Source organism: Bufo bufo, chromosome 10 (genome assembly GCF_905171765.1).
Source record: "Bufo bufo chromosome 10, aBufBuf1.1, whole genome shotgun sequence".
Lineage (NCBI taxonomy): Eukaryota > Metazoa > Chordata > Amphibia > Anura > Bufonidae > Bufo > Bufo bufo.
Genome location: NC_053398.1, coordinates 16,400,468 through 16,412,721, shown reverse-complemented (window position 1 = coordinate 16,412,721; position 12,254 = coordinate 16,400,468). Strand labels below are relative to the sequence as shown.

At 42.2% G+C, this 12,254-nt stretch overlaps 1 protein-coding gene across 1 annotated transcript in view; it reads right to left on the bottom strand.

Moving 5' to 3' along the window:
* Positions 1–7,064: 7,064 nt before the first annotated feature.
* PAMR1 (peptidase domain containing associated with muscle regeneration 1) overlaps positions 7,065–12,254 on the bottom strand; it is a 41,976-nt gene continuing 36,786 nt past the window's right edge. Inside the window, exon 11 of the mRNA XM_040410673.1 lies at positions 7,065–7,834. Within this exon, the coding sequence (XP_040266607.1) occupies positions 7,298–7,834 (537 nt within the window). The 3' untranslated portion in view covers positions 7,065–7,297. The remainder of the gene's footprint in view (positions 7,835–12,254) is intronic.

Sequence of the window (12,254 nt, the reverse complement as noted above, 5' to 3'; positions counted from 1 at the left end):
ATGGGGAGGAGCTACGTCTTGACCACGTGACCGATGAACAGGACTTCACATGACCTAGGCTAGGCTGTGAGAGGTGGTGCCTTCTCAAACAGCTGATCAGCGGGGTCCGGAGTGTTGGACTCCCACCGATCAAGATACCTATCCTCAGGATAGGTCATCAATACCAGATGACCTATCCGATACACAAGCCTTCAGTGCACGTGTTGTCTCCCGCCTCTCTTCCTGTTCATCGCTGATTTGCCATAGACAGCAGGAAATGGCACATGCGCACTGTGTGTGCCGTCTCCTCATACAGCTGGTTGGCGGGGGTTCCGGGTATAGGACCCCCACTGATCTGATATTGATGACCTATCCTGAGGATAAGTCATCACTATAAAAGTCTCAGAAGACCCCTTCAAAGGAACCCTCTCTGGCACTAGAATCATGTCCTCAGATGTCTCCCTTTATCATACTGGTGTCCTCTTTCATGGCAGAGAGACATTTGTTCCCCTTGTGACCCCAAGATCTTCTACCCCAACACTCAATAGTAAAAGCCCGGACAACCCCTTTGTCACTGATTTGTCTAGGGTATTTACATACAGGGCTGTGGCAGCAAGTTGAAACTTCAGACCTGTTGAAGGAAGCCCTATGTGCGGATCTGCTGTGGACCTTAAGATGGACCTTGATTTGGTCAATGCCTTCATATTCTCAAATGTCTTCAATACCACAGTTGAAAAATAGCGAATACTTGCCTTCTTTTCTTGTCTAGATTTCAGATTTATAAAGATAATCAAAAATACCATATAACTCCACCTGCCCCTAATGGTTTTCATTGATACCTTGGGATGGAGCTTTAGATTCAGATTAAGGTGGAACATGGAAAGACTGGTGAGGTTTTGAAAGGCATGAACGTAAGAGTCCTGGTATATGGGCTCTGCAGGTTTTAGGTAATGAACGCTGGTCATAGTGCTGGATTTCTTCTACAAACCTCCCTAGGCAGGAAAACCCATGACTAGAGCCTAAATCTGGGAACATGTGACAAGTTTGATCATCTTAAATCTTCTCCAAAACAAGATCATCAAACCTAGAAGCTACAAATATCTATTAAGCTGTCCATAAACGTAAGATAATTGCTGGGCGAAACTACTGATTTAGGTGGAACCCGCCAATTAACTTATGTGCATGGGGTGTCCTGACTTTCTCCCAACCTCAGATGTCAGTGGAGAGAAGGATCTGGCTGTTGGATTTTAACATGTCTAATCTTTTTGTTCTTGGGGAGATCTAATTAATTCCAAACAAATTGTATTTGACCAAAAATTTTCCAAAAACTTGGATCATATCTCGGGCAAATTTCTCAAAATGACTTCATCCAATGTTATTTCATAGGATAGGAAAAATGAAAAAGGAGGATCACATGACCGGTCGGTGTGGCATTTGCCACAAGAAAGAAATTTTTTTTTGCATACAGTCCTAGGAGACCCCAGAGTGTTATCCATAACTTTTCAGGCAATCGAGGCACTTTCGATTTGAGTCAAATTATTTTGGACCCAAATCAAATTTCAAGAAATTTGCTCATCATTATTCTCTACCTGTGGTTTAGTATTCACTCGATCTGAATTTATTCGCAACGAAACGCGCTAAAAAACTGCTATTTCCTGGCTGCAGAGAGCCTGTATAGTGGTGTAGAACACTGTGCCTTGCAGTAACACGCGTAGGGAGTCTGCTGTGGTAGTGAAACAATACTGTGAGTCAGTATGACATGCAGATGACAGGTGTCGCTCTTAGAATCATTGCACACTTCACTTATTTGGGCAGTCACGGGGCCAAAACTGTCCAAATACCTCAAGTATGAACTCAGCCTTACAGGTCGATGTTAGCGTCAAGAAGCAGCGCACTCCTTTTACACCTTCGTCAGATGATTCCACATAGATGTCTACATAACCTGTTCTATTAAACGCTTATACAAGTAGAGCCCCCCGACAGAATGGAGAGGGTGTCAGCAGTAAGTTTGTGTTGACGTCACTGATTATTTTGCCCTTCCTCTGATCCGTCAGAACAATAACCCCCAAAAAACGGATCCTGTCTGTGGAGCATCCGCCTTCAGTCGGTCAGCATTTGGTCAGTAATCCATCAGTATTGCTAATGCCAAAAAAAAAAACAGGAGTGGATCTAAAACTGAGAGGACACGTGAATGGAATATTTGCATGTCTTCTGTGTTTTCTACCCACTCCTGCTTTTGGCTACCAAATCATAAGCCAATTCTGATGGGACCATACAGACCTTACAGCAGCTACACAGACAGGATCCATTGTGCGTCTCATTTTTCCTTCCCTCTCACAGATCAGAAGAAAGGTAAAATAAATGGTGATGTCATCCAGGCCAAAAAGGCAAAATAGTGGCCCAGTCATAGAGTGGGGAGGGTTAGAGAACAGCTTGAGAAGTCCAGCATGAGGAGGCCACAAAGTGGCACAATGACAGAGTGTGGAGGTGGCAGCAGCATCAGGAGGAGGCCACAGAGTGGCAAAGTGACATAGCGTTGAGGTAACAGCAGCATGAGGAGGCCACAGAGTGGCACAATGACAGAGTGTGGAGGTGGCAGCAGCATGAGAAGGCCACAAAGTGGCACAATGACAGAGTGTGGAGGTGGCAGCAGCATGAGGAAGCCACAAATTCGGATTTGGTGCGAATCAAATATTTCCTGAAATTCGGATCGAATTCCACTTCGTCAGCTTCGATTCGCTCATCTCTAGTATTCCCCTCTCCTCATTGAGAGCACATGCATGCTCAGACAAGCTAAGCATGCATGTTTATGGGGGGGGGGGAGGTTGAGAGGGATAGCTATTGGCTCCACCAGTGTTTGTACGACACCTATCTAAATTGAATAGCCAGCTTTATTCTGTTCCATATCCAACAAACTGCATAAAGTATGGGGGACGGGATGCTGGTAATGAAGCCCATAGTCATGAGCTGAACAATAGATAAGAGCCCTCTACCTCATCTTACAGTCTTGTTCTCCACATACAAGTCCTGCTCCTGCAGAATGATCTCCGTGCCCCTAGTCTCAATCGCCCTGTACATCTTCTGCTCTTATACGGAACCTGTCAGCAGCTCGTCACAGGCTCTTCTTCTGGAATAATTTGTGTGCTGTTATATGCTCTCATATCCTCCTGCCAGGGAATGACTCAGCCAGAAGGAAGCTCACAGCTGTTTTACTGGGGGGCCTTATTGACCCAGATTTTAGCAGCCCTGCTCCTCTCAAAGGTAAAAAAATTAAAGGTATCCCTTAACAGGGTTTTCCAGGATATCATTGATGGCCTACCCTCTGGATAAGCCATCAATATCTTCTACCATCTGAAATGGAATGGTGCTGAGCTGCAGTACCAGGCATAGCCACAACCAAATGTATGGCGCTGTGCATGATAAGCATTAATTAAGCTAGGAGTCTGATAATATAGTCCCAGAAGACCCCTTTTAGGTAAGTACAAATATAAAGACACGCCAACAAGCATTTCAATTTTATTAGGACGCATGTTCCTTAAAGGGGTTGTCCCACGAGAAAGTTTCTCAAACCAGCACCTGGATCTTAATACTGTTGTAATTTCATGTAATTAAAAATTTAGTATAGCTAATGAGCTATTTCATAAAGTGTATCTGTACAGCGCCACCTGCTGTTTGTTCAATTCCTTACCTCTCTGCCTCGTTGAGATGGTCGCACATGCTCAGTTCCATCCATCCTTCCACTCTCCATCCCCCCCAGCTATATCTTAGGTCAGAAGCGGTGACAGTTACAGGACACGGCCCTGAGAAAGGACACACCCCCTGAGCTGTGATAGAAAGGACACAACCCCGAGTTGTGATAGGGAGAGAGCTGCAGAAGACATGCCTCTGAGAAAGGACACACCCCTGAAGGAAGTATTTCCCTATGAAGGAACAGTAGCAAAAACCAGTATGACAATTTTTTCCCTTCGAGAATATACAATGAATTCTCCAACCCATGATATGGATTGATGGTTGATTATCCTGTTTTCTATCCTTCTTTTAGGCCTCATGCACACGACCGTTTTTTTTTGTGATCCGCAAAACGGATTTCCGTTGTTCCGTGATCCGTGACCATTTTTTCTTCCGTGGGTCTTCCTTGATTTTTGGAGGATCCACGGACATGAAAAGTGAAAAAAAAAAAAAAGTCAAGTTTGCATTGAAAATGATAGGAAAAACGGACACGGATCACGGACGCGGATGACTATCTTGTGTGCATCCGTGATTTTTCACGGACCCATTGACTTGAATGGATCCGTGAACCGCTGTCCGTGAAAAAAATAGGACAGGTCATATTTTTTTCACGGACTGGAAAAACGGATCACGGACGTGGAAGCCAAACGGTGCATTTTCCGATTTTTCCACAGACCCATTAAAAGTCAATGGGTCTGCGAAAAAAAAACGGAAAACGGAACAACGGCCGCGGATGCACACAACGGTCGTGTGCATGAGGCCTTAGGTAAATGACTGGCCAGCCAATATTGGTCATCAACAAATTTTTATACAGATGTTGGGTAAGCAGACATGGTACATCAGGGCTGAAGATCGATTGGCATCATGGCACATCATGGGTATGGGGGGTTATTAAAGTTGTGCAGGCGTTGGTCATATCATGTGTGTATACACCCATCGGCTATAATTTAACACCACTACCCCAATATCTTGTAGGTCCTCCTTGTACTGTACCACCAAAATAACCAACATCTGCTTGGGCCCCACAAGACCTCTGAAGGTGTCCTGTGGCATCTGGCACCAAGATGTTAGCAGCAGATCCTTTATGCCTCATAAGTAAGGTAGGATCAGACTTTTTGTTATGTTCCTCAGACTGTTCTTCAACAATTCTTGTGGCCAGGTCCTGCTTAAAGAGTGCACTGCCATTAAGGAACACCATGGCCATGGAGGAGCTTGTCTGTACAATGGTTAGGTAGGTGGTACAAGTCACATCCACATGATGACGAGACCCAAGGTTTATCAGCAGAACTTTGTCCAGAGCATCACACTGCCTTCGTCGGCTTGTCTTCCCGGTAAGTGACATACTGCACCCAGCCATCCACATGATGAAAAGGGAAACAAAATTAATCAGATCAGGCCACCTGCTTATTCCATGGTCTAGTTTTGATAGAATGTTTTGTACCCTCCGAAAACGTACCATTTCTTGACCAGACTTGTCCTGGACTCTCTCTTTGTCGGCTGTTGATACAACCCTGCTAAAGGCCCTTTACATGGATGGAGAATCATAAAGATAATCGCTAATGAGCGTTCATAGGAGCGTTCGTTACTGATTGTCTGGCGGTGTAAATGTGCTGCTGATTAGTGTTGATCACAAATATTCGAATTTTGAATTTTTATGGCGAATATAGGTAATTCGAAAATTCGCGAATATTTAGAATATAGTGATATATGTTCGTAATTTAGAATATTCTAGATTTTTTTTTTATTACGAATTTTCGTAATGCAAATTTTTATCGCAAATTTTTCAATGGCCGAGTAAAAACATGATTTCTCCCTGCTTCTTGCTTGTGGGCCAATGACTCATTGGCCCACAAGCAAGAAGCAGGGGGGAATCATGACTTTAAATGGGAAAAATTATGAATATTCTAAAAAACTAATATATAGCACTATATCGAATATATTCGTTTTTTCGAATATTCGTAATATTCTAAAACAAGAATATATAGCAATATAGGGAATATTCGAAAAAAAAAAACGAATATAGAGCAATTTAGCTAATATAGTGCTATAATCTTGTTTGTCTACTAGTTGTAATTTTTTTCTCATCTGAAGTTCAGATTGGAAAAAAATTACAACTATTAAAAAAAAAGATTATAGCACTATATTAGCTAAATTGCTCTACATAAGTTTTTTTCTAATATTGGCTGTATTGCTATATATTCTTGTTTTAGAATATTCAGAATATTCGAAAAAACTAATATATTCGATATAGTGCTATGACTCATTGGCCCACAAGCAAGAAGCAAGGAGGAATCATGTTTTTGCTCGGCAATTGAAAAATTCGCATTACGAAAATTCGCATTTTACGCGATCATTACCTTGTCGATTTTTTTTGTAAAAAAATCGTAGAATATAACGAATATTCGAATTTGCGAATATTCGGCTAAATATTCGCAAAATATCGCGAATTCAAATTTGACTACTGCCGCTCATCACTACTGCTGATTACCCGATGAACGAGCGAAACATTCATTCATCGAGTAATAAATCATTTGTGCGGTCACAAAAAATGTTTGCCGGCAGAAAATCGTGCTGTGTAAACGGCATCTGCTGCTGGCAAACAACGAGTCTGTATGGGGATGAGCAATGGCATTAGTGATCGCTCCTTCTCATACTGTGGAGGAGATCACTGCATGTAAATGCAGCTTTCTCCTCGGCTGACGAGCAGGTGATAGTCGGGAAGAAACGCTTCCATCCCGACAATTTGCTGCTGTGTCATTCCATGTATAGGGACCTTTAGACTCTAGCGATCAGATTGGAACCATGAGATAATCAATATTATTCACATCTTATAACTGATCGGTGACTATCCCTTAAAGGGGTCTTCCAGTACTTAGATATTGATGACCTAGGATAGGTCATCGATATCAGATAATTGGGGCTCTATCACCCCACACCCACCACAAAAACCTACCTGCACCCACCAACAACATCCACTCCTCAGAGAGTCCAAAGGCTCGGCAACTGACCATCATGTTGGTCATACAGATGAGGCCAAGCTCAACGGTCTATGAAATGGTCCCATGGGAAATCAGACACATAATGATATCACAATGAGTTGTGCCAAATGACAAAACTGGCTCTGCTACGATGACAAACTGAATCCTTCGACTACTGTACAATACGTCCGCCAACTTATGGTCACCAGTAGGTGAAAGGATGAGTAGATGAAACCTGTACAACCAATAATCTGGCGATGTTCATTCATCTACTCACCATGGACTGCTGGCCTGAACTATTACATTATCGGCTGAAACAAAAATGGTGCCATTGCCCTGGGTTGACTGACACAGGCTGTACATTTTTAGAAACTATTGACCTCAAGAAGGTGCTGCTAACATTCATGCAACTTAACATGTTCATTGGTTCTGCATCAACCCTAAGCTAACGTTCCTCATGAATTTTAAAAGAGCCCCCAAAATGGCTGCCTCTACGATATCTGGAGATGTGTTCAGAAGTCTGAGATGTATGAAATTGTGACTGGATATATAAATAGAAGGAAAAGCCTAAGTCCATGTATATCTGGAGATGAACACCAACTCCTTAAGATCTACTTCATATTTCTTTCCAACCAGTCTCTGAAGGTGGTGACTTTAGTGTACCCGGTATAGAGCTCCTGATGACAGGCCTTGTCGTAGCCCCAGCTAACCAGTCCTACCAGTTGCCAAGTGCCCTCAGACGACTCCTTTCCTGGCAACAGAGCAGCGGCGATACCCCCAGTCTCTGAAGGACATATGTGAGACGAGGCACCCGATGCCTGTTTGGCACAGAACATGCTTTCTGTCACACTGACTGCGATCCCATTCTCCTCATACTGCTGTTCACAGAGGAGAGAGTCCACCGGCAGCACCAAACCGCCACGAATTGTCTCGTACTTGTAACCTGTGGCCTTGGGGTCAGAGAGGATCCTCCAACCACTGGTGACAATCTTGGAGTCTAGTGTGGTCAAGTCAAGATCCGATGACGAGGTCAGACACACGGGTTGGACGTTGTTACTCACTCTGGCCTTGTCCAGCAGTTTAATGACCGCGATATCAGAGTCCAGCAGGATGGGGTCAAAGTTAGGGTGTATGATGACGGCTGAGATCTGGTGAGAAAATTTTTAAAAACTGAGTTAGCCTATCAAAGAAATGAAATTATTAGCCCCTTCAATAGGGAGGGTGAGATGAGCAGCTGTCAGACACATCCTCACCCCAAAGCAAAAATACACAGCAAAATATATTGTACAAAATAGTAAATTTATTGTTCAAATATACAAAAATGTTTTAGAATTCAATATTACATACACATGCATACAGATAAACAGTATATCCAAGAGTAATGCATTAATATAATACCGACCATTGTAGTCCAAACCCTGACGCGCTTTAGGATGCCCTGAGGCTACCTGCACTACACTGGTCGGTATTATATTAATGCATTACTCTTGGATATACTGTTTATCTGTATGCATGTGTATGTTTGCTGCTAATATTGAATTTTAAAACATTTTTGTATATTTGAACAATAAATTTACTATTTGTACAATATATATTGCTGTGTGTTTTTGCTTTGGGGTGATGATCTATATCTGTTACTCACAGCAACCAATTTGTTAGGAGCCAATGTGTTTTTTTTGTTTTTTGTTGAAACTTCTTCTTATCTTGTTTATGTTATCGTATAATGTGCCTGGTTCAACAGTAGGTGGCAGCATAAATGGCAGAGCTACAGGTACAGAGAATGGAGCTTTCCTTCCATTCTAACACCCCCCTCTGTGGTGTGGTGGGCGGGTCCCACTTGCTGCAGGGAGGGTGGAGTTCTAGTTAGAGTCAGTTTAGCTTACCCCCTGCTAGTGGAAGGTTTAGTTTACTCCCTGTTAGGGTAAGGAAGCAGGTGCACGTCCCTGCTGGACGGGGCCTTGCCCAGGCCAGCTGGAGCACCTTCAGCTCAGCTGGGTATGGAGACAGAACCTTAGAGCCTCAGGAGCCAGGAGAGAGAGACTCCCTGGTATAACTTAAGAGACAGACTATAGAGAGAAGTTGGAGCACCCAGAGAAAGCTGAATTATATAGCCAGCCTATCAGCACAGCAGAGCCAGAGAACGACAGACGTAGCAGAGAGGAGTTTGCCTGCCACAGTTTTGTTCATGCTAAAGCCTGCTGGAACCAAGACAAAGCCTGAAACTGTTTGGAGAAACGTTTATGAAAGAAAAGCTGTTACCAACTTCATCACAAGGTCTGGACTCAAGTTATTTCTTCAAACCCCACAATTATTCCCCCTGTTTTTCTGCTTTCGGAGGGCAACTCCTGGGGTCCAGCGTATCCAGGTAGGAGCACCATGACACGTGCACAAAACATTAAAAGGACATTATAAGCTACCCTACACCACTCTGGCATTCCTACACCTGGGTACCATCCACAGTATCACTAAAAGGGGCCCTGTGCCCTTGTTGCTTCACTGCAACTGGCATCACGAAAAACATATACTTTAAGGGACCCCTAGCCGTGTGCCCGACGACTGCAATCTGACTCTACAACTGGTAAAAATGTTGTACCCTCTTGTTCCCACACTCCCGGGAGATCTTGAGGGTCCTTACTTTTTCCAGAAAGAGGGCCACTCTTGACTGTAGGCAGTTTTGCAGCGAGACGGTGACGGAACTACACAGTGCCCTCTCTTGTATAGTGGACGGAGCTGGTAACTGCAGCACTGGTCCCATTGACATTAATAAGAGCAGCCCTGCCACTACTAAATAGAGGGAGCTGTGTAGTTCTGGCACTGGAGCTATTTTGAGGATAGACCATCAATAGTCTGATCACAAAAACCCATAAAACTTCTTTAAAGCTACAGATAACAGAATTTTCACAGGTCCCCACTGCTATCATATATCCCGGTCTTGTAGAGAGGCCTTTTGGACCCTCTCAGGCTCTAGGCCGGGAGCAATCCCACTGGACAGAAAAATCATAGTTAACCCCTTAAGGACACAGCCTTTTTACACCTTAGGACCAGGCCATTTTTTGAAAATCTGACCAGAGTCCCTTTAAGTGCTGATAACTTTAAAACGCTTTGACTTATCCAGGCCGTTCTGAGATTGTTTTTTCGTCACATATTGTACTTCATGACACTGGTAAAATGAAGTCAAAAAAATTATTTTTTTTGCACCAAAAAATACCTAATTTAACAAAAAATTTGGAAAAATTTGCAAATTTCAAAGTTTCAGTTTCTCTACTTCTGTAATACATAGTAATACCCCCAAAAATTGTGATGACTTTACATTCCCCATATGTCTACTTCATGTTAGAATTGATTTGGGAATGATATTTTATTTTTTGGGGATGTTATAAGGCTTAGAAGTTTAGAAGCAAATCTTGAAATTTTTCAGAAATTTACAAAAACTCAATTTTTAGGGACCCGTTCAGGTCTCAAGTCACTTTGCGAGGCTTACATTATAGAAACCACCCAAAAATGACCCCATCTAAGAAACTACACCCCTCAAGGTATTCAAAACTGATTTTGCATACGTTGTTAACCCTTTAGGTGTTGCACAAGAGTTATTGGCAAATGGGGAGGAAATTTGAGAATTTCATTTTTTTGTCTAATTTTTCATTTTAACCCATTTTTTCCACTAACAAATCAAGGGTTAACAGCCAAACAAGACTGTATCTTTATTGCCCTGACTCTGCCGTTTACAGAAACACCCAATATGTGGCCGTAAACTACTGTACGGCCACACAGCGGGGCGTAGAGTGAAAGGTGCGCCGTATGGTTTTTGGAGGGCTGATTTTTATGGACTGGTTTATTTACACCATGTCCCATTTGAAGCCCCCTGATGCACCCCTAGAGTAGAAACTCCCTAAAAGTGACCCCATCTAAGAAACTACACCCCTCAAGCTATTCAAAACTGATTTTACATACATCGTTAACCCTTTAGGTGTTGCACAGGAGTTATTGGCAAATGGCGATGAAATTTGAGAATTTCATTTTTTTGCCTAATTTTCCATTTTAACCCATTTTTTCCACTAACAAAGCAAGGGTTAACAGCCAAACAAGACTGTATCTTTATTGCCCTGACTCTGCTGTTTACAGAAACACCCCATATGTGGCCGTAAACTACTGTACGGGCACACAGCGGGGCGTAGAGTGAAAGGTGCGCCGTTTGGTTTTTGGAGGGCTGATTTTGCTGGACTGTTTTTTTGGCACCATGTCCCATTTGAAGCCCCCCTGATGCACCCCTGGAGTAGAAACTCCATAAAAGTGACCCCATCTAAGAAACTACACCCCTCAAGGTATTCAAAACTGATTTTACAAACGTTGTTAACCCTTTAGGTGTTGCACAAGATTTAATGAAAAATAGAGATACAATTTAAAAATTTCACTTTTTTGGCAGATTTTCCATTTTAATATTTTTTTTCCAGTTACAAAGCAAGGGTTAACAGCCAAACAAAACTCATTATTTATGGCCCTGATTCTGTAGTTTACAGAAACACCCCATATGTGGTCGTAAACTGCTGTACGGGCACACGGCAGGGCGCAGAAGGAAAGGAACGCCATACGGTTTTTGGAAGGCAGATTTTGCTGGACAGTTTTTTTTTACACCATGTCCCATTTGAAGCCCCCCTGATGCACCCCTAGAGTAGAAACTCCAAAAAAGTGACCCCATTTTAGAAACTACGGGATAGGGTGGCAGTTTTGTTGGTACTAGTTTAGGGTACATATGATTTTTGGTTGCTCTATATTACACTTTTTGTGCGGCAAGGTAACAAGAAATAGATTTTTTGGCACGTTTTTATTTTTTGTTATTGACAACATTCATCTGACAGGTTAGATCATGTGGTAATTTTATAGAGCAGGTTGTCACGGACGTGGCGATACCTAATATGTATACTATTTTTTTTATTTATGTAAGTTTTACACAATGATTTCATTTTTAAAACAAAAAAAATGTTTTAGTGTCTCCATAGTCTAAGAGCCATAGTTTTTTCAGTTTTTGGGCGATTATCTTAAGTAGGGTCTCATTTTTTGCGGGATGAAATGACGGTTTGATTGGCATCTATTTTGGGGTGCATATGACTTTTTGATTGCTTGCTATTACACTTTTTGTGACGTAAGATGACAAAAAATGGCTTTTTTTACACCGTTTTTATTTTAATTTTTTTACGGTGGTCATCTGAGGGGTTAGATCATGTGATATTTTTATAGAGCCGGTCGATACGGACGCGGCGATACCTAATATGTATACTTTTTTTTTTATTTATGTAAGTTTTACACAATGATTTCATTTTTGAAACAAAAAAAATCATGTTTTAGTGTTTCCATAGTCTAAGAGCCATAGTTTTTTCAGTTTTTGGGCGATTATCTTGGGTAGGGTATGATTTTTGCGGGATGAGATGACGGTTTGATTGGTACTATTTTGGCGTACATGCGACTTTTTTGATCACTTTTATTACCTTTTTTGGGAAGTAAGGTGGGCAAAATTTCAATTTCATCATAGTTTTTTATTTTTTATTTTTATGGCGTTCACCGTTCGGGTAA